Here is a 27,274-nt window from a genome sequence, read left to right as displayed (position 1 = left end):
TGGGATCAGTTCCGAGAGATGTTCATCACCCGCTTTGTTCCGCATGATGAGAGGGAGAGATTGGCTCAAGAGTTCCTTGAGCTGAAGCAGGATTCAGAGTCGGTGACTGAGATCACCAAGATGTTCGCTGAGAGGGCGATGTTTTGCCCTGAGTTCGCTTCGGAGCAGGCTCAGATGTCCCGATATCTGAGTATGCTCAAGGGGGATATCAGACAGTTCGTGTCTGCGCATAGGTGCGAGACCTTGTTGGAGTTGCAGGAGGCCGCCAGGCGGCGTGAGTTAGAGGTTGAGTTGCAGTTTCGTGAGCTGAGGCAGGCTCCGATGCAGTCGCAGCCGGCGCCGAAACGGTCCAGGACCGTTGATGTTAGAGTGAGGGATTGGAGTGGCCACACTTGTGGGAAGTGTGGGAGGGGTCACACCGGAGCTTGTTGGTCCGGTGGTGCATGCCGCAAGGAGGGGCACTATGCGCGGGATTGTCGGCAGTCAGTGACGATTCGGGATTTGAGGATTTGTTGTCATTGCCGTCAGTTTGGACATTTGAGGGTCAGCTGTCCACCGTTTTCTGCAGGGCCGGTGCAGGCTCCAGCACTGGCCACTCTGAGGATTCCAAGTAGAGGTCAGGAAGGAGTGGAGCCCAAAGGGCTCAGGGTCACGCTTATCAGCCTGCGGCAGAGAAAGTCAGAGCAGTGTCGGATGTAGCTGCGGGTATGTTCCTTTCTTAGTGTCTTGTTATCTTGCGGTTATTGTGGGTATTGTTGTGCTGGTATCTTTGTATGGATTTCGATGCGGTATTCGTTGTTCGCGGGTTTGGGCATGGTTATGGATTGGTGTTTCAGGTTTTCGTTTTGGCATCCGTTATTCCCTGAAGGTTTGGTATGGTTATAGTTTGGTGTTTTGGTGCTGGTATCCTTGTGCGGTTTTTGATGCGGTATTCATCCTTTTGCAGGTTGTGGGTTTGGTTATGGGTTATTGTTTGGGAATTCCGTTGGTTATCATTCGTGAGGGTTGATAGTGGAGATGCGGCATTGGGTTGAATGTCGGGTAGCATCTGCAGTCGTGGAGTGGATAATTGAAAGACCGGATTCTTTTGAGCGGATTGATCAGGGAGGAGATGTGTTTTGCTGAGGGTTGCTTATGCTTGTGGGAAGCAGTCAGTGTGTAAGTGTTTTGTTTGTGCGGGGTTGTTCTGGAAAGTCGTTAATGGCGATCGGTGGCTGTTAGTCAGTGCTCTAAGTGGGGGAGAATTGGAGAATTCTCCGGGAGATCGATGAGTATGTGAGGGTGCTTAGCTGTTGGGATTCAGCAGTGTTCTGTCAGCTCAGAGTATAGGCTGACAAGAGCGAGTTTCGGGTATGCGGGGCGGGATACAGACCTAGGGCAATTGATTGTGGAGGCCTGGGAGCAGGCCGGGATCAAGTTTGAGTAGGTAACCGGGGTTATGTGATCAGAGTATTTGTATGCTTGATGTACGTGATGGGTTGTACTGCATTAATCCCACGGGATTTATGTTGTGCATGTTTCTAAAGTTGGAACCGGAAGGTTCCCAGAGTTAGAACCTGAGGGTTCACAGAGTTTGGGTGTACGGACCCACAGAGATATAGCCTCGAGTGGCTAGTGTGTGTTATGAGAGTCGGTCCAGTCATGATGGAGACTCTGATGGTATTGTTGGATCAGTTTGAGATTTCGGATTGTGTATGTTGCAGTGTGATTACATTGGAAGGTCTGGCCCCGGGTTAGTGATCTTGTTTAGTCGAGGTAGTGATTTTGTTGAGTGGAGGGAGTGCATGGGCTTGAGAGCCCCTGCAATGAGAGCCAGAGTATGTGAATAGCGGTTACGCAAAAAGGGTGGTGTCGCTTGGGCGAGCACCGTGGCACAGGTTGGGGTGGCATTATGGCCAAGAGGGTTCCTTGGAAAAGGAAGAGAGAAAGGTGTGTAACTCCGAAGGGGAGTGCAAGTTCACGAAAGTGAAAGCTGCAGAGCAGAGTTATGGTTAGAGTATTTCGGGTATGGTTTTGAGCATCGTGTTCGCGGCAGTGAAGTAGGAACTCATCCGGTTTGTGATGTCTGTTGAGGCTCAGAAGGGACGCAGGGAGAGAGAGAATCTTGAATTCTCAGTGTGATTCTGATCAGGGTATAGGGTGGATATTAGTGGTTCATCCTGGGAGATGTTTGAGGATAGTATCGGTGTATCAGGTTTCCCAACCTGAAGGTGTTAGAGCTGGTTCAACTTGTGTGTGCGGTTGCAAGAGGAGAACTCGTGAGAGTTGCTCTGATATATAGAGAATGAGTTTTTCCGTCATCACGGAATGGGTAGAGTGGGATTCGGATCGGGGATCCGATGGTTCATGGTCTTCTAGCCTTTATGAGTCGAGTGATGGTTGTGATTTGGAGCAGTGTTGCATTATGGGTAATTCTCAGGGGTAAGTGAAGTTATTAGAGGGTGAATCCGGTGCCCTATTTGAGACGGTGGTCAGGACACCGTGAGGGAAGGAAAGTGTATTCGAGTTCATTGGGTATGCCTTGTGGGACCTGGTCTGGTTGAGGCCAGGTGGCGCGTTGCGGGAGTACCTTGGAGTTGAGCTGCTATAGGCTTCGAGGGCGAAGCCTAATATAAGTGGGGGAGAATTGTAACATCCCGAAATAGCGAGAGTAGAGTTGAAGGGCCAAAAGTGTTAATTGGGAAAGAGTGACTCGGCGAGTCCATGGCTGGACTCGGCGAGTAGAGTCGCGACTTGACCGCGTGTTAAGTAGTCGACTCGGCGAGTCGATGAGATAGACTCGGCGAGTAGGCGCTGGGTGGAGAAAACCCTAATTCTCGGGGTTGAGCCCTATATAAGGAACATTATGTTCCTTCCCCAGCCTCTTTGCTTCCCTCTTGAGTTCCAGAAACCCTAAATCGCAGAGGAGCTCCATTGTTGAGTGGATTGAAGCTTGGGAAGTAATCATTGAAGGAATTTTGTGGGAATTGAAGGCTTGGGGCAAGGGGCTTTGCTTGGAATCAACTTCATTGCAGTTGGGGGCGTCCATTGGAGGTAATATCTCGTTCTTGGTCTGATTGTATGTTGTTTCTTCATTTTGGGGTTTGTGGGATCTTGCCTATGGATGTAATTGGAAGTCTAGAGGGTAGATCTGAGGTTGCTACCTCAGATCTGGAGTAGAGGAGAATCAGAGAGCATGAAAGTCCCTGTGTTGGATTGTTTAGTGAAGCTTGCAAGTCCCAAACCCTAGTTATGAGTGATTATGGCCTAGATCTCTATGGATTCACGTAAAGTTTGCCACTTTACGTGATGGATGAGTTGTAGGAGGTTGGATCTATGTTTTGGATCAATTGCATGGTCTGGGATGCTTCTGTATGGATTCAGATCGGTGGTACTCGGCGAGTCACATGGGTGAACTCGACGAGTTGCTTAAAGATGAGCTGGGACTCGACGAGTTGGAAGAACAACTCGGCGAGTCGGATGAAGATGGCTTGGAACTCGGCGAGTTGTATGAACAACTCGGCGAGTAGGTTGAAGATAGCCATAGACTCGGCGAGTCTGTTCTTAGACTCGGCGAGTCTTGTCGAAGAGTCCCGATATTCTCTGGTTGATTCGAGAATCGGTGAGTCAAGGGATGACTCGGTGAGTTGAGGGCGAGTGGACTCAGAGTTGTTGAACTCGGCGAGTCTCGGGGTGACTCGGCGAGTTAGATCACGGATTGAGTGAAGTTCTGAGTATGGGGACTCGGCGAGTAGGGTCAGTCAGGGGTTGACTTTGACCTTGTCTTTGACCAAGGGTTGACCAGTGGTTCCAGGGGTATTTTGGTAATTGATTGATTATTGTTTGAGTTCAGTGCATTGGTGGCTGTCTAGAGGTGGAGATCGTATCAGTGATCGGAGCAGCTTGAGCTATCTGTTCAGTCGGCAGTTTCGAGGTGAGTTATCCTCACTATATCGCTAGGGTTTATGGCACCACGGCCAACCTTTTTATCGGATGGAAATCCGGGTAGTTGTCCATTATATGTTGCAGGCTGGAAGGCATTATTTGTTGTGGGCCGGAAGGCATTATTTGTTGTGGGCCGGAAGGCATTGCTGTGTGGACCGGAATGTCATGGTCTGGAAAGGCGTATGTATGCATTTAGTATGTTGACTGGTTCGTAGGGTAATGTTATGCTAGTGACCGGCTAGACCGGTATCTTGTTTAGAGTAATGCTATGATATGTGATCTGTTGATCGATTGCTGACTGTGAACTGCTATATGATTATGTGTTATGATTGCTAGATCTGGGGTGTGACCCGATATGTAGGGTCGTTCTATGATTTGTTATGTTATGTATGCATTTTATGCTATGGGCCGAAAGGCAATATGTTATGGGCCGGAAGGCAATATGTTATGGGCCGGAAGGCAATATGTTTGGACCGGAAGGTCGTGGCCTGGAAGGGCGTATATGTGGTTGGTATATTGGGGGTATCTCACTAAGCTTTCGGGCTTACAGTTGTGGTTTTATGTTTTCAGGTTTTCAGGAGTCTGTGGCAAGGCAAAGGCGTGATCGTACCGTTCTTCGCGTTGGTGTTTTATGATATGAACCTGGGAAAATACTCTGTTAAATAATGTATTGAAAACCTTTTTGTAACAACGTTATTGAAATGGGTGGTTTTTGAAAAGTTTTAATTGTTTTGAAATTTTGGTCGTTACAATGAGCTTTAAAACCATACAATTAACATAAAAGGTTGATAATTTGATTCCTAAAATCTTTTTCTTTAATACAGGTAGGATAAGATTATACTACATAAACTTAGATATTAATACATGTGTCTCATTTTGAAGAAAATCAAAATAGCAACTTCATTTGATACATAAATCAAAGTAGCTTTTACCTTAAAATTAGAAGAGAAGATCCAAATAAAATCCAAAAAGAAGGTAGGTCAAGGATGTTATCCAAAAAGAAAGTAGGTCAAGGATGTTACCCAAAGAGTAAAGTTGCCGAAAAACACAAGAAACTTTTCAGATTTGTAAAAACACTGAAAAAAATGTTAATGAAGTAATTGTGTTCACCTGAATTGGTATTCAGGTTTTCATTTTCACAAACACTTGGACTGCACAATCAATGTTTCTTTATCAGATATGCTTAATGAGAAGAACAATTTCACAAAAGGATTTACTAATTACTCCCCCTTCAGAACTCATATAATGATATTTTCTCATACTATTTGCAACAACTCCAACAAAACGGAATGGAATGGGACATGATTTGTTTGGATCCATGTAATATCCTCCAAGCAATGGTTTTGCAACTTCAGTCTACATTCGAATTAAAAATATAATAGATTTTATAAAGAAGATTAGTTAGGGCTTCTAGGTAACTCCATTCATGATGGATGTTATTCATCCATCCAAAGAGACGATCAACTATTGTCGGACCTCTTCTTAGGTAACTCCATTCCTGTTGTTCACATGGAAATCGACATGAGATAAAGAAATTAACACACGGTGGTTGTCATGTCGACTCAGATAATGACTTTTGTTGAATTGAGTTACTTCACCGACTTCCTCTTCGCCCCACGTCAATGCCAACGAAGCAAATTACAATACCAGTGGTTTTTTTTTTTTCTGGAGTGGAAAGGGTTTGAGGCTTTTTACAGTGACAGGGTAGAGTTAATTTTAGTTTTCAGGTAGGGTTCCTGATTCTCCAATGAATCGAGTAGCTTCGATCACCGTGCTCGTGGTCATTCACCGAGACTTTTATCATTGGTGGTGTTGGGTGTTCTTCAAAGGCGGTGTCTCTGTTTTGGAACTTCTGAATTTAGCCCATTACTTGAAATAGAATAAGATTTTTATAGGAAACAAAATTAAAACTATGGATAATTAGGGAAAAACATTTATGTAGTTTTATTACAACAATTCAATACTTGTACGCCACATTTTGATTCATCACTAAATACATATATTGGGTGAAGATTTTGAATTATTTTTCTTTTTTGTATTCTTGCAAAAATAATAATGGGAAAGATGGTGGAGATAGGGATGAATAAAGGGCCATGGACGCCTGAAGAAGATGAGATTTTGGAAATCCAATGTATGTTGGTCAAAGGCAATGTAAATTGTTCTTTCTTATCTTGCAAAACAAAAACAAGTGTTTAGATTCTAGACCAGTTTTTACTAGAACGAGAGAGGGTATATATAATTTTATTACAATTAATACAACTAATTTGGATTATAACAACATGAATCTACAATATAAGTGGAAATGATATTGTATATTCCTTCATTTGTTTTTTGGGACGACCGGAATTTGATGAATAATATTTATTCCATACATTTGCCCACATCTCACATTTTATTGTTCTTTTTAGAATTTTGGACTCACCTTTTAACTTTTATAACAAGTTTGGTCTTTTATTTTTATTTTATGGTCCCTTATTTTTTTTCCTTTTACAGATTTGGCCAAGATTTTTAATATTAGTTATGAATTTGGTCCCTTACTTTTCATTTATGGAGTTTACTTTTTCTTTTTGCATTTTAACGCGTATTTTTAATGTTTAGGATAATGACTTGAAATGGTAATCAACTTAATATTTTAAAGATTGTTTGAGATTTTATTATGAAATTAAAAATAACTTTTGCCAAAAATGATTTATTGACTTATGAAGTTATGAAGATTAGAAACTGAGTTTTTTTAAAAAAATGTTTGGATTAGCTTTTTAATGCTAAAAATCAATAAGTCAATAAACTAAAAAATATTTAGTTTAAAATTGTTTTTTGTTTGTTTTTTATTATAAGTCATTCAAAAAGTCACAATTTTTGAAAACTCATTTTCAAAGGTTAAACAAAAATGAGTTTTAAAATGTTTTATTAGTTGTCCAAATATTTTTTTAACTTATTGAATTTTTAAAAATTAATAAATTAATAAGAAATTTTTAAAAGAACCCAAAGATTTGAAACCAAAAAAGTATAAAAAGAGAACAACATCTAAATTCTAAAGTTTCGGTCAAACTTAAATAAAGAAAAAAAAAAGGCTGCAAAGAGATTTTAATACGCAAAAATACGCAGATGTAAGGGTTTACGGCCTTTTGCTTCGTCAGCGCGTTCACTTCTACCCCATGGTCTATTCTTCTCCATCTTCCATCGCTGTCCCGCGATGTCTTCGTCGTTCTCGCCTCGGTCTTCCATCAGGTGTGTTGCAGGACCATCTCAGGTAGTCCTTCTCGATCATCTCTATTCTCTTCACTGTTCTTTCAATCTTGATTTTTCTTCTAAATTCTTTGTTTGAATGATGTTTCTCTGTTTATTTATTTATTTAAAATTTGAGTTTTGACGTTGAACGGTGCGTTTTTGTTTCAATTGACATTTTTTTAATTGATTCCATAAATTAGAGTTGTCTTTTGGGTTTATTCCATGAAATCTGTTTAGGATATTAATTCTTGCTTAGGATAGGAAGAATTATGTCAATTTGACATAAACATAAGTTGTTTAATAACCGAAGGGGAATGTGAGATGCATGAACCCTTGTTAAATTGGGGTTTAATTCAATGTTTGTGAATATAACCACTCGTTTGCATTCTGATTTGTTGTTTTTGACATATTTAAGTCTCATGGTCGTATGTATCAAAGTGATTTTTAATTTTAAATTACAATATGATCGTCAAACCATGAGAATTTAGATTAGTCTTCCAAGATCACCTTCTAACTGTCTGCGAAAAGGTTAGAATAGCATGTAAATAAAACATCCTGCCAAGTACAGGGAATAAATTTCAGGAAAATCTTACAATTTTCCAGTAAATATGTGTGAAAAGAAAGACACAAACATTAGCACTTCCACCCCACGTTTCCTACACTTGTGGAAACCCAAATAACTAGTTTACTACTTTGACAACTTCAAACAAATAAAACAAAAATAGAAAACAACAAAAATCCTGTGAAATAAAAACGTTAACTCCATGCAGTCAAATATTTGGATACTCTAACTGGGATCGGTGCCTTCCTATCACAATAGTTCTCAAACAAACAACAATTTGCTATTCTACATCACTTTTAGATAGATAGAAGGGTAAAATGGTCATTTTCTCTTATTTGAACGGTTCATTCAATCCAGAATACAAAAAAAAAGCCTTATTTTATCCGGTACATTCTTTGGAGACTCATCATTTATGACTTAATAGGCTTAATAAATAAAGCATTTGATCTGGACAGCTAACTATATATATGATGGTTGTTTCTTTTTGACATAACATGTTAACCCAAAAAAACGCTTAATGTTTCCAGGCACTAACCCATTAACTATTTACCATTTGTCCTTTTTCCTGAATGTTTAGTTTGTTTTTTCGGATTTGTATGACATAAAATGAGGACCAAAAGATATCACAATATGAAAAAAGATATGTATAGGAAAAATACAAAATTTCAAGACCTGAGATTCTTTGAAGCTAGCTATCCATTTCAATTGTTCTTTTCTAAGTTATCTTATAGTTTGAATGGTTCTATTTTAAGGAAACCAAGGCTTTTATGCCCCACACAATGTTTGATTTGCGGTAGTTTGTTTCAATTCTTCTTTTCTAATTTGTCTTATAGTTTGGTTCTATTTCAAAGGAAAATACAGATTTTATGCTCCACACGAATCGCAACTCATAAGGTGTTTGTAAACGCAAGAAAGACAATTCTTGTGAAAAATGGTAGGAACCTTTTTTTTTTTTTTTTTTTTTTTTTTTTTTTTTGTATATTGATATCTTTTTTTTTTAGAGGATAAAAATAATAAATTTCAGTATTTTTTTTTTTGATAAGAACATAGTTGTAAAAATGAGAAATAATAAACCATTTGTTGGTGAATATGCCTAATCACTGTTATCTTTTATTTTTTAATGTAATATTACTTTTCGAAAAAATAAAAACAGAAAGACCCAAATGTATATATTTTTATGTTGTATAAATAGACATCCATTAGATATACAAAGTCTTTCTTATGATGTTTTCATTGACAAGTATTGTTATTTTATGTTATTATTATTATTATTTTTATCTATTAGAGCATTATTTTTTTCAAAAAATAAAAACAAATATACCAAAATATCTTTTTGTGATGTAAAAATAGACATCTATAGATGTTGCTATAGGAAGTGTTTTATTTTATTAAAAAAATTCCAGAATTTATTATTTTTAGCCTTAAAAAATGTTTTCATATTGATGAAAAAAAAGGGAATAAAGAATTATGTATTCCTACCGTTCTCACGAGAATTACTGAATCCTTCATTTTCAAAGTTGGCAATATATAAACTTGCATGGGGCATCTTCAAATTTTCATCAATACAAACAACAAGAAATCGCCAATTAAGATTTGCATTTACATCATGCATCCTTGTGTTTTTATAATATTCTCACTTCTCTTCTCATGTCTTGAGACTACAACTGCCAACCAATTGGCAGCAGTAGGAGGAGGAGATGATGATAATGGTGCTGTGAACAGGTGTTTTGAGAAGGAGAAAGACGCTCTCCTTCATTTCAAATCTCTCCTTCAAGACCCTTCTGATTGTCTCTCTATGTGGACAGCTGAACAAGACAACTGCTGTGAATGGAGTGGAGTGACGTGCGACAGCAAAACAGGTCATGTCACAGAGCTTGATCTGATGTTATGTGGTCTTGTAGGTGAGATTAGCCATTCATTGGTTAACTTAACCTACTTGAACTATCTTGATCTTTCCGGAAATTCTTTTCATGGAACCATTCCTGCGATCATTGGTTCGTTGACTCAATTAAGGTCCCTTTACCTTGGCTACAATAATCTTAATGGAACCATTCCCAGGTCCATTGGTTCCTTGACCCAATTAAGAGGCCTTTCTCTTTCCTACAACTCTCTATATGGAGCCATTCCTCCAGAGTTCGGAAACCTCACCAACTTGGAAGGGCTTTACCTTTCATATGTTGGAATGTGTAGACTTGAGAACCTTGAGTGGTTGTCTCCTCTGTCTCATCTGGAGGGACTTGCAATGGATGGGATTTCACTGGCCAAAACAAATCATTGGGTAGATGTTATTCTCAGTCTCCCGAAACTCTCGCTTTTAAGTTTAGATGGATGTGAGCTGTCACAGGTCATTTATCCATATTCTTCTTCATTTCTCAACTCTTCTTCTTCATCTATTGAAGTCCTTTATCTTGAAAACAACAGTCTCACCTCATCCATGTATCGTTGGTTGTTCCCATTAACCAGCAATAGCCTTATATATCTTGATCTCTCTGGCAACATGTTAGATGGGATACCCAAATATCTTGGTAACCTCTGTAGTTTGGTAAGTTTGAGATTTGATAGGAACTCTGCTGTTGTCACTTTTCCTGATTTTCTCAACAACTTGTCTGGATGCACATCGCTTTCATTACAATTGTTAGTTGCTTCCAACAACCAATTTACAGGGTCATTGCCGGATGAGATCCAAAAGTTTACATCCCTAACATATCTGTTTCTCTCTACGAATCAATTAAAAGGAACTATAAGTAAGAAACTGTGGGAACTGCCCAACCTTAAATATCTTGATCTATCCAAAAACTCACTCCATGGATTTCCTTCCTCAGATTACATGTCAAACCATTCTCATATAGAATCTATTCAACTAAGCTCTTGCAAGCTAGGGCCTCACTTCCCCAAATGGATTCAAAAGTTGAAAAACCTTACCAGTCTTGATATTGCAAATAATGGTATTTCAGATACTATTCCTGTCGAGTTTTGGGGCTCGTGGCCATCCCGGTTAACATTCCTGAATCTTTCTTCCAACAACATAAGTGGGAAAGTACCAGATCTGTCATCAATATTTTACAACAATTCAGTGATAGATTTAAGCTCCAACAGCTTTGATGGTCTAATAACTAATGTCTCTTCCACTGTGGCATTACTAAATCTTTCCAGAAATAAATTTTCTGGAGGAATCTCCTTTTTATGTGAGGTTATCCATGGCTTTTTAGTTATACTTGACCTCTCTCATAACTATCTAAGCGGACAAATTCCAAACTGCTTGTGGCATTTCAAAGAACTAAAAGTTCTTAATTTAGAACACAATAATCTGTCTGGAAGGCTTCCTGCTTCTGTTGGATCTATGATTAAGCTCGAGGCATTGGATTTATACAAGAATGATTTCTCCGAAGAATTTCCTTTGTCTGTTAAGAATTGCACGAGCTTAAAATCATTGAATTTGGGTGCCAACAAGTTTTCTGGAAATTTGCCTGTTTGGATCGGGGAAAGCTTATCTGGGTTGTATGTTCTTATGTTAAGATCGAACAACTTCTCTGGAAGCATCCCTTTACAATTATGTCAATTAGCAAGTCTTCAAATTCTAGACTTGTCGGTTAACCATTTCCATGGAACCATACCCTCATGTTTGAGTAATCTTACCATCATGGTGCAACAAGGTTTCCCTCAAGTACAAAATTTAGAACGTGGAGTTTCAGTATATTCGTATAATGTTGACCATGTGATGATCCAGTGGCAAGGAGTTGAACGTGAATTCGTCAGAAGTAATATGGTATTGTTGAGGAGCATCGACCTGTCAAGCAACAACTTAACAGGGGAAATCCCATATCAGATTACCAATCTTGATGAACTGATTGCACTCAACCTATCAAAGAATGCTCTATATGGAAAGATTCCATGGAACATCAGTGAGATGAAAAATCTTTTAACTTTGGATTTATCTAGAAACAAGTTTTTAGGAGAAATACCCTCAACCATGTCTCAAATGACCTTATTGAGTTACCTAGACGTGTCGTGTAATAACCTGTCAGGGAGAATCCCATCCAGCACACAACTTCAGTCCTTTGATCCTTCAAGATACAAAGGGAACTTAGGGCTATGCGGACCTCCCCTTACCAAAAAATGTCCTCTAGATGAAGAATCGGAAATACAACACAACATTGGTGAAAGTGAGGGTGAGGGTGAAGGTGTAGACGAACTTCATGTATTGGATTTTGGATAGCATGTGGTGCTTTGCTCCTCAACCGCCGTGGAAGATATGCTTTTTTTATGTTTCTTGATAGCTTCAAAGATTGGGTTTATGTGAAGGTGGTGGTGTTCATTGCAAATTTACAAAAAAGATAGAACATAGATAGTCATGTAAAACCATGTTTCATTTTTGTATTTGGCATGGGTTTTTAAGTCCCATTTATCAATAAAATTGCCACCAACACCACGGGTGGCCATTTTCACTGCTGTGTGAAATAAGGCATCATAAAAAGTTTATATTTTAGAAAGTTTTTTCTTATTTTTTTTTATTGGAAAGGGAACTTTTCTAACGAGGGTTTCCAGACCAGCTTTCACGTACCAACTAATCCCCCGCTGCGAACATGAAGTTATGTCTATAATTAATAAAACGTTTCACTGGCCTTATTTGTTCATCGGTAAATCAATGTTCAACTCAGAAAATCAACATTGTTACATTAAAATAATACCCTACCTAAGTTAAATGTCATTACTTAGCATTAACAATTCATCATTTATTACAAATTCCTCCAACATTTGAGGATGTTACATCAAAATGGAAATGAAAACATGCAATATAGGTAATGGGAAGTGAACTAAAATGATGATTCTTTCAAAAGCTTAGAACCAGAAGTTGATTTCTATTCTGAATATAACTTGGAATCATTAATTGCACTCCATCATAAAACAAATATATTTTAGAAAATGTTTCATAACAAACAGTTAAAAAGAAGAGTTTACCAAAACTGTGCACCATAATGATGAGCCGGGTGTCTAGAAGAGGGAAATTTTTCATCAACCAGGAAAGTCAAAGTTAATGAGTCAAAGTTGTTAGTTAACTAGCCATATATGGGAGGGAAATTCTGTTAGACTTGGATGGAATGAGTATAAAGGGAGGGAAGTCGAGTAGCATTAATTTTGTAATATGCATCAAATGGTATAAGAGCAGTTTTGATTCACCATGGAAATAAGATTAACAAACAATCACATGGAGGGAAATGAAGGCGGAATAACAAAATTACAATCCACAAAAGCAAAGCAAATGCATGAATCCACAATCAAGGATAGGTTTCACATTTGAATCCATGGAATTGGAGGGAATGTTACAAGAAATTCTGCAACAATTTAACCATCTCAATCAAATTAAAAAAGAATCAAATAAAAGAGATTGATTACCATTTAAAGATGGAGAAAGATCAAGAAACAGAGGACAATTCAAGAACCAAAACTAATTTCTGCTATCTTAGGTAAACAATTAGAGATATCTATATTTGTTGGCTCAAATCCATATGGATTTTGAAAGTTGATCAATATGTTTCCCTAAATCAATCGTACAATGATGAAAGTTTGTAGGTTGTTATGAACTGAGCACAACAGAAGATCGATTTGTAGTTGGGAAGAATTAGGACAAAGTGTTGGCGGCAAAACACAATCATACAGTGAGGTCAGAAGAAAAATCAAGAATTAGAAATCAAGATCAAACACATGAAACAGATTTATTCGAAGAAATCAAATTCTTGAATCAATATTCACTTCTTTCAGACATTTCATCAAACACTTGGAGGGCGGACTGACCTTTTGAAGATAATACTTTGTTTTCATTCAAATGGAACCTACTAGAGATACAAACCTGCAATGGAGTTCAAGAATAAAAGGAAAGAAATAGAGAAATTGGGCTAGAAAACGATATAGATGAAGTCGTGGATCATTTCTACTTTCTAATCTGAATTCGAGGGCATCAGAAGATCTTGCTGCCAAGAAAAGAGTAAATCAAAACAATTATTGTGGGTGAAGAAGATGAGAAGCTAGTTGATTCAGAGGACGGGGTAGCTAATTTAGTTATTAAGAAAAAACCAGAATTTATGCTCAAGGTACAATTCATTAACCCTAATAATCTTTATATTAATTTTAGCTCTTCCAGTGACGTTGAAGTTGAAGAAAGGGAGACATGCTTCTTAGTGATGTTCGAAATTTAGAAGAGGTTAAAATGATAATATCACAAGGGTGCTCGACAATTGTAGAAAAGAATGTTGCAATCAAGATTGTTGATGGGTTAAAGGAATTTTACAACTTCAGACACGGTTTGGGAATGGTCAATTACTCAAGGCTCAGTTTGTCCTATCAATTACAAATGTTTCAACATCAAGCAGAGTTAATGTTTGATAGAGGATATAAACACAAATAGTTTTTTTTTTTTTTTCCATGAACATCAACTTAAGGACAAGGTGATAGTTTTGAGGACAGGTCTTGACGACTGTCTAGAAGTTCGAAAAATCTAAGGCTGCTGGGAGTGGGCTGCGGTTTGTAACCGCATTCATGCCACCTGGACTGCAAACACCGCCCCCTGGGTGCGGTTTCCTGCGGTTTTGGCCGCAGTGTGGCTAGAAAAGACCGCGTGCTGTGATTGGTTGTTGCATCTTTGACCGCTGAACGGTCCTTGCGTCTGAATTTAATTTATTATTTTTATTTTATTTATTTTATTTTTTTATTTTTACTTTACTCTATATATATACTTACAATTTTTTTACATAACATTCAACCAAAATCCTTACACTTTTACTCTCTTTTCCTCCAATTTTTTTTGAAAATGTCTTCTTCCACAAGGCCCAGCAAAGAAAAAAACACCCGTTAGAAAAAATTCATTTGATCAACCGATTTTTTCACCTCCGTTTTACCACTATGGCGGTATGCTTTCGTATTTTCCACAACGATCAACACAACCACTACCACAACCCGACACAGATTTTAATCAATTCGATTTTTTTGTCTCAACCCGAGTTTGTTCAACAAACACAAACATAACCAGAAACGGTCGTTTCTGATTCCGAACCGGAATTCGTTATAAAAACTCAGCCCACTCGAGCAGCAACTAAAAGAAAAGAGAAGGTGGAGGCTAAATGTTGGGAACCCCTAGAAGTGTTATTGTTGACACAATCTTGGACCGATATTTCAGAAGACGCGATGGTTGGAAAAGACCAAAAGCCTGACCGCTTTTGGATTCGCGTTTTACATAGGTTCCATAAATGAATGAACCATGGAGAATACAATTCAAAACATCAAACGTACTCGAAATGGAGGAAGATGAATAAGGAAATCATGTTGTTTAATGATTTGTATAACAACATGAAACGTCAATGGAAAAGTGGAGAAAACGATAAAGTGATTTTGAGGAAAGCGCTGAAAGTGTATCAAAAAGAAAACCAGAAGGCTTTCAAGTTTCTTGAAGTTTGGAATTTTGTGAAAGATAATAAGAAATGGCAAAGTTGCAAAACATCATACGGGCATATCGACAGTGGTTCAAAACGCAGCAGAACATTTGAGTTCGACCACACTATATCAGATGCTCGTGTTCAATTTGATTTGAACGAAGATGAACGTGTTTCAGTTTCACCATCTTCCCGACCAATGGGAAGAGACAAAGCAAAAAAGCAAAAGAAAAGGCAAAATGTCGAATTCAGATGAGTTGAAAGAAATGGGGGCGGACATGAAGGGTATAAAAGATAGAATAGACAAGATTTTGCAAATTGCTTCTGAAAGAGAGCTTTGGAAACAAAGGGACAACAACATGCGAGTACTATCGTTGGACACGTCGAATATGACCGGGGACGAGCTTCAAGTTATTTTGACGATGAAGGAGAAAGTGAAAAAACGTTACGCAAATCGTGGCTAACTTCTAGTTTTTTTTTCAAGTTTTTAATCATTTGGTGTGTGTATGTTTTTTTAATAAGTTATAGGTTTTATGGTTCTAATTTGTTTTTCTAAATTTTTAGGTTTTTTTTAAGTTAAGCAATGTATGATATTTGTATTTTTAATTAATGAAATATTATATTTTTAAAATAATGTTTTTTTTTATTAAAAAATAAGTTTTATTAAATTAAAATAGTTAAAAAAAAACAAAAATAAAATAAAAATAAAATTATGGCACCACTCCCTTGGTGTGGCAAGAAACCACACTTGTGTGGTAAAAAGTGACGTAGCGCTTATGTGATGGTGAAGAGAGTGCGGTTTCGGTGGCGTCACTCCCTCCAGCCTAAGAAGTCAATCAGGAAAGTCCAAGTTAAATAAGTCAAAAGGAAGAAAATCAGGTAATATTAGATTCATTTGGTCATTTTATAATCAGTAACAAGTGTTTGGGAGAGACTCATCTCTCAAGTGTGGAAAATCAGTCCATTCAAGCTTTAATTCCACTATCACTTTTGATTTCCATCAAATTTTTATGACATAACTTCATTATAGGTTGATGAAATTGTAACTCTTTGTATTGATGTTATGTGCGGTGTGCCACATCTTCTTCAAGATTAATCTTTTTTTTTTTTGAATAGTTGAATTTTATAAAGAACCACTAGCAAGCTAGAAAATTACAAAAACAAATCTAGGAAAGGGTTTGACAACCAATGAACCCATTTAAGTGTATCCTGTTGACAGAATACCATTGAACTTAAGATTTGGTTCGCACAATACCATCTAAATTGACTTTTTGTTCCTCTGTTACTTTGTTTAACTGGTTCCGCCGATTTTGAGGTATAGTTTACCGGGGAAAAAAAATAACACTTACTTTGGCTTTTTAGTATACTACATGGAATTAATGTAACTTGGGTATGGCTGGAAAAAGCCATCCCCAAAGACCATTTTTTCAAGATGGGTTAGTTTGGAACCGAAGGGAAGGAGCTGCTAAGGAAGTCTCGGGGTCTCTGCTGGAACCGACGAAGTGGTGGCGACGAAAAAGAGTGGTGACAGTAGGTAGGTTCGATGGTGGTGAGGTGGTTTTCGATGGTGGTTCCGAGTGTTGGGTTCTCGGTAAAGACGATGAAAGAAGCAGCAGAGAAAGATTGAACAGTTGATATTTGGATTCTCTTGTATTTTCTTTTTGTTCAAGGTTTCGATTGGAAAAGATGAACAGTAGCTTCGGTTCTTGATGATTCAGGGTAAAACAGGTAAGAGGTGGTGATGGTGTTCGAGTTTTTAAAGGTAGTATCCCGTGGATTTCAAGGTCTCTAGTTGGACCGAAACGAAGAAGGCAGCATGTGAGTTTGTTTAGAGGCGGTGCAAGTTTGTTTGGAGGTGGTGCGAGAAGAGGAGGTTGCGAGGGTGACTGAGGTTTGAATATGGCTGGAAAAAGGCATCCCGATAGGGGCTGGAAAATGGGTTAGTTTGGTGATGTTTCTTGGAGCAAAGCAAAGTAACAAGAGGTGGTTCCGACTTGTCAGTGAGCAGAAGCATTTTTTTTGTTGGTTCCTTTTATGATTTTTGTTGCAGGTTTTTAGATGGAGAGGACGATGAACAGTAGCATGCGAGGGGTCATTTGGATGTCGGTTCGAAAAAGGCAGTGCGCAAGGGGGAGGTACAGCAGGTCTCCGGTTAGACCTGGAACGGAAGCCAGGAAGAGATGGACAAGGGCGGAGTCACAATTTTAGGATAAGAGGGGCTTATATTGTAATTAGATATTGAAATATTTTTATATCCAAATATCACAATAGAGTATAATAATAGAGTATGTATAATTTAAAAAGAAATTGATACAGAAAAAAATTCATTTAAATAGGAACTATATTCATCTTTGTAAAAAACAATCTTTAAAATTTTCAAACTATCAAAATCATATTTGTTATCTATTAACCTATTACTATTAAAAAGAACAAGTTAGGAAACAAATAATATCATATTATTTTCCATTTTAGAAGAATGCAATTAAATAAAATTTATAAAAATATACAAAGTAGTATCTGACTTTAAGTTCAATTATAATTAAATTATTAATTACAAGTTACAAAAAAATAAAATGTATAATAAGGTTTACAAAATTTGGTTTTTATTGATTAGAGAATTAAATTAAATAACAATATAGCCAAGAACTTCATATTTGACGAATTATATATATATATATATATATATATATATATATATATATATATATATATATATATATATATATATATATATATTAAAATTGTCCATCCTTAGCTACAGTAAAGTGGCTAAGGATTTGACAAAATTGGTCCACAACTTTACATATTTTCATTGGTTAAGGATTTTGCCACAAGAGTTTGTCATATTGGCAATTTAGTCCCTGTTCATCTGCATTGTACCGTTGATACGTCTCATTCTTTCCTTCCCTCTTCACTCTTCGTCGGTGCTACGTGTCCTCCCCATGATACACCGTCTCTACGATACAATACCGGTACTCCACGTATTATCACCCAGTAACTCCATAGATATCTTTGACTATCTCTCTCCATCTAACGCTTCCACTATTTTCTATCAGGTTATCTTGCTCTTCTCCATGCTTCCCACCGCTCCAACCTCAGGAAACCTAGACGCATGTTGATGTTTCTGCTCTAAATTGATGGTGTAGGTTGACGTTTGATGTCATTGTCGGGTTTATAACCAAGGTTGGTGGTGTCACCGCCATTAGCTCCAGCATAGTCTACCTTCTGCTTCTTCATTTTATCCCTTCTTAATAGTCGGTGTCAGGTTTGATTTTTGCATTTGCCTCCATAAATCAAACGACAACAATTTTTCATCACTGTCATTTGACTGATGTCCATCTTTCCTTTGTGCGCCGATTCACTGATCTCCACACGCCCATTCATCACCGCCGTTCTCATCCAATTAAGTGCTAAGAGAATCCACATGGTCTTCTTAACCTAGCGGCTTCCGATTGGAAATCAAGAAGGATTTCAGGCTTCCTGTCTCCAATGAAGAAGCCATCGCCACCGTTCGTGAAGCATTTCGACTCGGCACTAACTTCTTCAACACCTCCTCGCTCGAATAAGGAAGAAGAGTGCATGATTTAATACAAATAAACAATATATAAATTTTTGGTTTTAACTTCATACTTCTATATTTTTTGTTCGTGATCTGAATTCCTTCTTGAAGAGCAGAATCATCATCATCCTCTTCAACAATTTGTTGCCTAGGGTTTGAAATTAAAGGAAAAAGGTTGTCCAGTTTCAGAAATTATAGCCAGGTAGTTAATTTCTTCTGCTATTTTGATGTTAACCTGAATATTTGTTATTATGGAAAATGTATTGTTGTTTGTTTAGGGTTTAGGGTTTAGACAAGAATAGTAATGAGTTTGTAACAATAATATCTAAAAAATACGTAAGTACGCTTAATACATTGACAAAAAGACCCATTTGTAACAATTTGTGTGACTGATAAGAACTGCCATTTCGATAGATATACTAATAAGTAATAAAATCTTGAAAAATGTAATAAGAGAATATGCTATAAAACTATAAAAATCTAGAAAACAATTCAAATGTTTAAGGAATTCAAAAAGCAATATCACTTGGATGGATTATTTTCAGGTAATGGTATTTCTATTCCTTAGGGTATCATTTACTTCCTAAATATTTTGATTTGTAAAAACTTTCTAGCACATAATATTAACCCACTTTAGGTCATTTCCTATCTTATGCATCACACCCTTTTCAATATTTATTTAAGCAATGCACCCTTTTTCTTAGGGGTGCAAACGAGCCAAGCTACTCGCGAGCTACTCGGGATCGGATCATTAAAAGCTCGACTCGAAATCGATTTTAAATGAGCCCGAGTCGAGCTCGAGCTTAATATTAAGCTCGTTTATTAAACGAGCTCGAGCTCGAGCCTATGTCATTAAGCTCGATTAGGCTCGCGAGCCTAAACGAGCCTTTATATAATATAATTTATTATTATTTATATATATATTAAAATAAAAAGATATTAGGAGAATTATGGATTTAGGGTATTCGTAAACGAGCTTCTTAACGAGCTCGAGCCGAGCTTAAGCTTATTTAGACACGTCAGATAAAAAACGAGTCGAGCCCGAGCCTGAACCGAGCTTGTATAATTCTTTACGAGCTCGAGCCGAGCTCAGTACAAAAAAGATCGAATCGAGCTGAGCTCAAGCTCGAGCCTCATATAACTTAAACGAGCCCGAGCCGAGCCTGACCAGGCTCGGGCTCGGCTCGGGCTCGGCTCGGCTCGTTTGCACCCCTACTTTTTCTGTTAATTTTAGGCAACATGCCTCAAGGAACTAACATGATGAAATCTAAATTATGTTGTTATTTTGTGTAAAACAATAAAAATACAAACAAAATGTAAAGTATATAGGCATTCTGTGAAAACAAATATATTGCCTAAAGTAGGTTGCTATTCCATGCATATAACCCTTTGACATCTTTGGATACAAACAACAATGTGGATTTTAAAAGTTTAATGCTTCATAAGCTTCAGTTTGTTTGCGCTAATTCATCCTCTGATTCATGTTGCAGAGTAAGCATGACTTAAGATAGCTATTTGAATGGATTTTGGTAGAGAAGGCCCCATTTGATCCTCCATAAGTAGAATTTTGTTTAAAAAAATCCATTAAAGGGCGTTTGGGTCATTTAACAAAATTTTCAATTCAATTCTTTTCATTAAATTTTTTTAATGGATATTCCAGTTTTCTTATTTCAGATACAAGAGAAAGGGTGCAGATACACCTGTAAAGTCGACGACCTGGTTTCCGGCGAGTTGAATGCCAAAACTATTCAGGATTGTTTAAGCGTCCAAGTGGAATGTACTTTAGTGCAAAAGATAGAGAGATGATGTCATTAATTTAAAATGGGACAGCTCATGAGGTTATATGTTTTCAATGATCCCTTTTTAACATAAGTGGTCAAATAAGCCATTTTGCATTATAGCAATTTTTAGTTGACTAAATTTAAAGCAAATGAGGTGGACATCATGGTGCTGAGAGATGGCAATCGTATAGTTGGGTTAGGTGATTTTGGAGTTCAGGAAATTGGTATTCTAATTCGGAAACTTTATATGTATTAATCCACAAAGGGTATGATTTTTTAAGTCAAAACTTAAATTTATTTTTATTTACAACTTTCATACACACAAAACTTTGTGATTTATGTTATCTATCGTTTCTTTATAGAGTCATAGCACACTTTTAACTAATGACCTTCTTGTAATTTAATTGACAGATTTAGGGCTACGAGAATGAAGGTTGGAAGGACAAGAATATATTTCAATAGTGGATGAACTAATGGAAGCTCTTCATGCAAATTGGGTGATCCGACACTATATCTTCTTCTCCATATCTTTGCTTTATTTTCTTATTTAAAAAGATACAAACTGGGAGATCCAAACTTATTTTATTGTCTGAATGGGTAAAATTACTACCAGATACATGGAGTAGGTGAAAGAAATGAATACATTGGTAGGAGGAATGCAAAGGATGTTGTTGGAATTCACTCAAAGGAGCAGATAAACATAAAAATAACTCAAAAAACCAAAGTTTGGTCAATATCATGTTAATTTCCACTATTTTTTTAATTATTCATATCTACATGATGCAACTTTTAGAGTCTACACCTGATCTCCACATGTGAAACAATGGTAAAGTACATTGATATAGCATTGCATTTCATAGAATTCTATTTTTTGTTTTTTTTTACTGAGAATCCTAAAGTGGACGAAGGTTTAACAGAGAAGAAAGTGCAATAGGATACATAATCTGTTCAAAGTTGCTGTTGTACATCTGTAGGGATTAGCTAGATTAGAAAGTGGCATCCGCCTGCTGCTTAAAACAATAGTTCCAATGTTGTAATTACAGGGACTATTTATGTAATTAGGAATCTTTGATTTGTTACAAATAAGGATCCTAGATTACTACTTTTAAAATAGATGATAGGATTCTTGCATTTTATATTTATACCAACTTCAGCATTGTTTCAGAGTTTTTAAAGAAATTGTAGGTAAAAAGCAATCGAGTGCCACGTTTGATAATGGTGCATTGCTTATCAGTCCAACATAGTTAAATAGATGAATTCAAGAGATTAGCAATGTACTTTACAAAAAAATACCTTCGAATCCCTGCATCGCGGGGATACCCATCTAGTTGACATTAATAAGGTATAAAATCAATAGCCTATTAAAATAAAAATATTTGGAGCAGAGGGAGTGTCATTTTTTATGTGCGCCTCAATTAGTCATAATTCTCACAACTTCATACTTTTCACATAAAACAATTGCTTTTATAAAAATAATTGAGAAGGGCTTACTTTAATAGTTACCGATGTGGGATAAATATTTACTCATAGGCTTATTTTATATATAAGAGAGCTATTCTTTTTAAAAGAGATTGAGGGGGGCAAAACATCCGACAGCCCCCCTACTGTCTCCGCCCCGCTCCGAAGATGGAGAGGACGATGAACGGTAATTGTTGATTTTTTTCAAGTCATCTTTACCTCATAATCGGTAGAACCAGTTACACAATGGAATATAAGAAAGAAAAGTCAATTAAGATGGTATTATGTAAACGATATTTTAAGTTGGTTGATATACTTCAATGGTGTATTTTGTACAAAATTGAAACTTAATTACCCTTTTAAGTCATTAACCCTAAGTTATAATGTAAAAATGATTTTGTGTAGTAATTGAGTGAGCACCATATTTAAAGGCCAAAAGTTTTCAACACAAAATTAGTGTCTCATTTGGCGTGCGATTCTCTATCCCACGATAATAGTAATAGTGGTCCGTTGGAGTCCTCTAAAGTGCCTATTATTTTCAACACAAAATTAGTGTCTCATTTGGCATGAGTGATCTGGGCCTATATCCCACAATAATAGTAATAGTGGTCCTTTGGAGTCCTCTTAGTGCCTATTAGTTTCAACACAAAATTAGTGTCTCATTTGGCATGTGATTAGAGTGATTTGGGCCTCTATCCCGCAATAATAATAATAATAATAGTGGTCTCGTATGGAGTTCTCTTAGTGCCTATTATTTTCAACATAAAAGTAGCGTCTCATTTGGCGTGCCATTGGAGTGATTTGGGCCTCTATCCCATAATAATAATAATAATAATAATAATAATAATAATAATAATAATAATAATAATAATAATAGTGGTCCGTTGGAGTTTCTTACTTCTTAGTGCCTATTATTCCTTTTGTGTGCCAATTGATAGGTGACTCTTTTGTGTTGTCCACTAACCATGTGAAAGCAACATATACCTAACATCTTCGTCGTTCCTCCCTCGGTCTCTTCCATCAGGTAAGTTGTTGGACTATCTCAGCTGTTCATTCTCGATCATCTCTCTCTCTCTCTCTCTCTCTCTCTCTCTCTCTCTCTCTCTCTCTCTTCACCATTTTCTGTTGACTGATGTTTCTCTGTTTCTTTTTTTTTTCCTTAATTTTTTTTAGTTTTAACGGAACGGTGCCTTTTTGTTTCCATTGAGAAAACCTCAATTGATTCCATAAATTAGAGTTGTTTCTGGGTTAATGTTTATGTTGGAAGTTGGAACTTTTCTAAATGGTATCAAAAATCTGTTTAAGAGATTAAATCTGCATAGGATTGGAAGAATTGTCTCAATTAGACATAAATAGAAGTTGTTTAATAACTGACGGGAATATGATATGCATGAATCCTCGTTAAATTAGTGTTTAATTCAATGTTTCTGGATATAACAACTCGTTTACATTCTGATTTGTTGTTTAGGAAATAATGCTTTGAAAAAGGTCTTGCACTATCTGTACAAAATAATTACAGGACAGTTATGGTTGTTTTTGACAAACATATTTAAGTCTAATGGTCGCATCACACTGATTTTTAGTTTCACATTACAATAATTCTCAAACAAACAACCTGCTAAATAAGGGTAAAATGGTCATTTTCTCTTATTCGAATGGTTCATTTAATCCAAAATACAAAAACAATTAGCGTTATTTTATCCAATACATTCTCTGGAGATTCATCATTTATCACTCAGCACTTAGGCCCTTAGGGGCTGATTCTTTATGACTTAATAGGCTTAATAAATTAAGCCCTTGATCTGGAAAGCTAACTATATATGGTTGTTTCTTTTTGACATAACATATTAAGCCAAAAGACACATAATGTTTCCAGGCACTAATTCATTACCTATTTACCATTTGTGCTTTTTCCTAAATGATTTGTGTATTTGATTTTGTTAGTTTGTTTTTTGGGATTTGTATGACATAAGATGAGGACCAAAAGATATCACAAGATGAAAATAATGCTTCCATATTGATAAAAATAAAAGGAAAAAAAAGACTTTGTTCCTACTATTTAAAAAAAAAAAAACAGAATTTATTATTTTTTAGGCCTGTAGTTGACGCCATCCACTTAAATCCTTCATTTTCAAAGTTGGCACTATATAAACTTGCATAGGGCATCTTCAAATTTTCATTAATACAAACAAAAAAAATCACCAATTAAGATTTGCATTTACATCATGCATCCTTGTGTTTTTATGATATTCTCACTTCTCTTGCTATGTCTTGAGACTGCAGCTGCCAACCAATTGGCAGCAGTGGGAGGAGGAGATGAAAATGTTGTTGGGAAGAAGTGTTTTGAGAAGGAGAAATATTCTCTCCTTCATTTCAAATCTCTCCTTCAAGACCCTTCTGATCGTCTCTCTATGTGGACAGCTGAACAAGACAACTGCTGTCAATGGAGTGGAGTAACATGCAACAACCAAACAGGTGGTCATGTCACAGAGCTTGATCTGATGTCCTGTGGTCTTGTAGGTGAGATTAGCCATTCATTGGTTAACTTAACCTACTTGAATTATCTTGATCTTTCCTACAATTCTTTTCATGGAACCATTCCTGCGATCATTGGTTCGTTGACTCAATTAAGGTCCCTTCACCTTGGCTTCAATAATCTTAATGGAACCATTCCCATGTCCATCGGTTCCTTGACAGAATTAAAATACCTTGACCTTTCATCTAATTCTCTTTATGGAGCCATTCCTCCAGAGTTTGGAAACCTCACCAACTTGCAAGTGCTTTACCTTGTCGAGGTTGGAAGGTGTAGAGTTGAGAACCTAGACTGGTTGTCTCCTCTATCTCATCTGGAGGGACTTGCAATGGATGGGATTTCACTGGCCAAAACAAATCATTGGGTAGATGTTATTCTCAGTCTCCGTAAACTCTCTGTTTTAAGTTTATCGGGATGTGAGCTGTCACAGGTCATTTATCCATATTCTTCACAAATTATCAACTCTTCTTCCTCATCTATTAAATACCTTATTCTTGGAGACAACAATCTCACCTCGTCCATGTATCATTGGTTGTTCCCATTAACCAGCAATAGCCTAGTCCGATTTTATCTCTCTGGCAACATGTTAGATGGGATACCCAAATATCTTGGTAACCTCTGTAGTTTGGAACGTTTTTACTTCTATAACAACTCTGGTGTTATCAAATTTCCTGATTTTCTCAACAACTTGTCTGGATGCACATCGCTTTCATTACAATGGTTGTATGCTCCAACAAACCAATTTACATGGTCATTGCCTGATGACATCCAAAAGTTCACATCCCTAACGTCTCTGTCCCATTCTGAGAATCAGCTAAAAGGAACTATAAGTAAGAAACTGTGGGAACTGCCCAAGCTTATACATCTTGATCTTTCCGAAAACTCACTCCATGAATTTCCTGCCTCAGATTACATGTCAAACCGTTCTCATATAGAATCTATTCAACTAAGCTCTTGCAAACTAGGGCCTCTCTTCCCCAAATGGATTCAAAATTTGAAAAATCTTACCAGTATTGATATTGCAAATAATGGCATTTCAGATACTATTCCTCTTGAGTTTTGGGACTCATGGCCTTCCCGGTTAACATTCCTGAATCTTTCTTCCAACAACATAAGTGGCAAACTACCAGATCTGTCATCAAATTTTGACAGCAATTCAGTGATAGATTTAAGCTCCAACAGCTTTGACGGTCCAATAACTAATGTCTCTTCCACTGTGGCATTACTAAATCTTTCCAGAAACAAATTCTCTGGAGGAATCTCCTTCTTATGCCAAGTTGTCCATGGCTTTTTAGTTATTCTTGACCTCTCCCATAACTTTCTAAGCGGACAACTTCCAGATTGTTTGTGGCATTTCAAAGAACTACAAGTTCTTAATTTAGAACACAATAATCTTTCTGGAAGGCTTCCTGCCTCTCTTGGATCTATGATTAAGCTAGAGGCGTTGGATTTATACAAGAATGATTTCTCCGAAGAATTTCCTTTGTCTGTTAAGAATTGCACAAGCTTAAAATCATTGAATTTGGGGGCGAACAAGTTTTCTGGTAATTTGCCTGTTTGGATTGGGGAAAGCTTATCTGGGTTGTATGTTCTTATGTTAAGATCAAACAACTTCTCTGGAAGCATCCCTTTACAATTATGTCAATTAGTAAGTCTTCAAATTCTAGACTTGTCCGTGAACCATTTACATGGAAGCATCCCCTCATGTTTGAGTAATCTTACGATCATGGTGCAACAAGGATTCTCTCAACTACAGAATTTAGATCCTGACGATATATTAATAATATATTCATATAATGTTGACCATGTGATGATCCAGTGGCAAGGAAGTGAACGTGAATTCATCAGAAGTAATATGAAGTTGTTGAGGAGCATCGACCTGTCAAGCAACAACTTATCAGGGGAAATCCCATATCAGATTACCAATCTTGATCAACTGATTGCACTCAACTTATCTAAGAACGCTCTACTAGGAAAGATTCCATGGAAAATCGGTCAGATGAAAAACCTTTTAATTTTGGATTTATCTAGAAACAATTTTTCTGGAGAAATACCATCAACCATGTCTCAAATGACTTGGCTAAATTACCTAGACGTCTCAGATAATAGCTTGTCAGGGAGAATCCCATCCAGCACACAACTTCAGACCTTTGACCCTTCAAGATACGAAGGGAACTTAGGGCTTTGTGGACCTCCCCTTACCAAAAAATGTCCTGGAGATGAAGAATCGGGAATACAACACATCATTGGTGAAAGTGAGGGTGAAGGTATAGACGAACTTCAAGGTTGGTTCTATATTGGTGGGGCCATTGGTTTCACTGTTGGATTTTGCATAGCATGTGGTGCTTTGCTTCTCAACCGTCGTGGAAGATTTGCTTTTTTTATGTTTCTTGATATCTTCGAAGATTGGGTTTATGTGAAGGTGGTCGTGTTAATTGCAAATTTGCAAAAAAGACGAACATAGATAGTCATGTAAAACCATGTTTCATTTTTGTATTTCTCATTGGTTTTTAAGTCCCACTTATCAATAAAACTGCAACCAACACCACGGGTGGTCATTTTTGACCGTTGTGTGAAATAAGGCATCATGAAAAGTTTATATTTTCTATTTATATTTAAGAAGGTTCTTTTAAAAAAGTAATAGTAATAACCATTAAGGGTATAATAAAAAGGGGAAATGACTTCTTAGGGTAACCTTTAGCGACGACACTGGCCTTTAGTGGCGACCCTAGATAATGTCGTCGCTAAAGGGCTCCCACCAGCGATCCTTTTGTGCCACACGCCATTTGATCATGACCGTAGGCT

The 27,274-nt window shown here is 37.0% G+C and overlaps 2 protein-coding genes across 2 annotated transcripts; both read left to right on the top strand.

Moving 5' to 3' along the window:
* Positions 1 to 7,061: 7,061 nt before the first annotated feature.
* LOC128125897 (receptor-like protein EIX1) lies at positions 7,062 to 12,175 on the top strand. Its single transcript, XM_052764662.1, has 2 exons — positions 7,062 to 7,174; positions 8,566 to 12,175. Exon 2 carries the CDS (start codon positions 9,252 to 9,254, stop codon positions 11,928 to 11,930), a length of 2,679 nt encoding a protein of 892 aa, XP_052620622.1. The 5' UTR covers positions 7,062 to 7,174; positions 8,566 to 9,251; the 3' UTR covers positions 11,931 to 12,175.
* Positions 12,176 to 22,839: 10,664 nt separating this feature from the next.
* On the top strand, positions 22,840 to 27,050 carry LOC111903313 (receptor-like protein EIX1). The gene is made up of 2 exons (XM_042895792.1): positions 22,840 to 22,960; positions 23,110 to 27,050. Exon 2 carries the CDS (start codon positions 24,162 to 24,164, stop codon positions 26,931 to 26,933), a length of 2,772 nt encoding a protein of 923 aa, XP_042751726.1. The 5' UTR covers positions 22,840 to 22,960; positions 23,110 to 24,161; the 3' UTR covers positions 26,934 to 27,050.
* Positions 27,051 to 27,274: the final 224 nt, after the last annotated feature.

This window comes from Lactuca sativa, chromosome 6 (genome assembly GCF_002870075.4).
Source record: "Lactuca sativa cultivar Salinas chromosome 6, Lsat_Salinas_v11, whole genome shotgun sequence".
In the NCBI taxonomy this organism is placed as follows: Eukaryota; Viridiplantae; Streptophyta; class Magnoliopsida; order Asterales; family Asteraceae; genus Lactuca; species Lactuca sativa.
Note: the sequence above shows the minus strand (reverse complement) of the source record. Positions and strands in the feature narration are given on the sequence as shown.

What these genes read in the sequence shown, in the direction of transcription:
- LOC111903313 (XM_042895792.1), top strand. Translation starts at nt 24,162, where the DNA reads ATGCATCCTTGTGTTTTTATGATATTCTCACTTCTCTTGCTATGTCTT.
- LOC128125897 (XM_052764662.1), top strand. Translation starts at nt 9,252, where the DNA reads ATGGGGCATCTTCAAATTTTCATCAATACAAACAACAAGAAATCGCCA.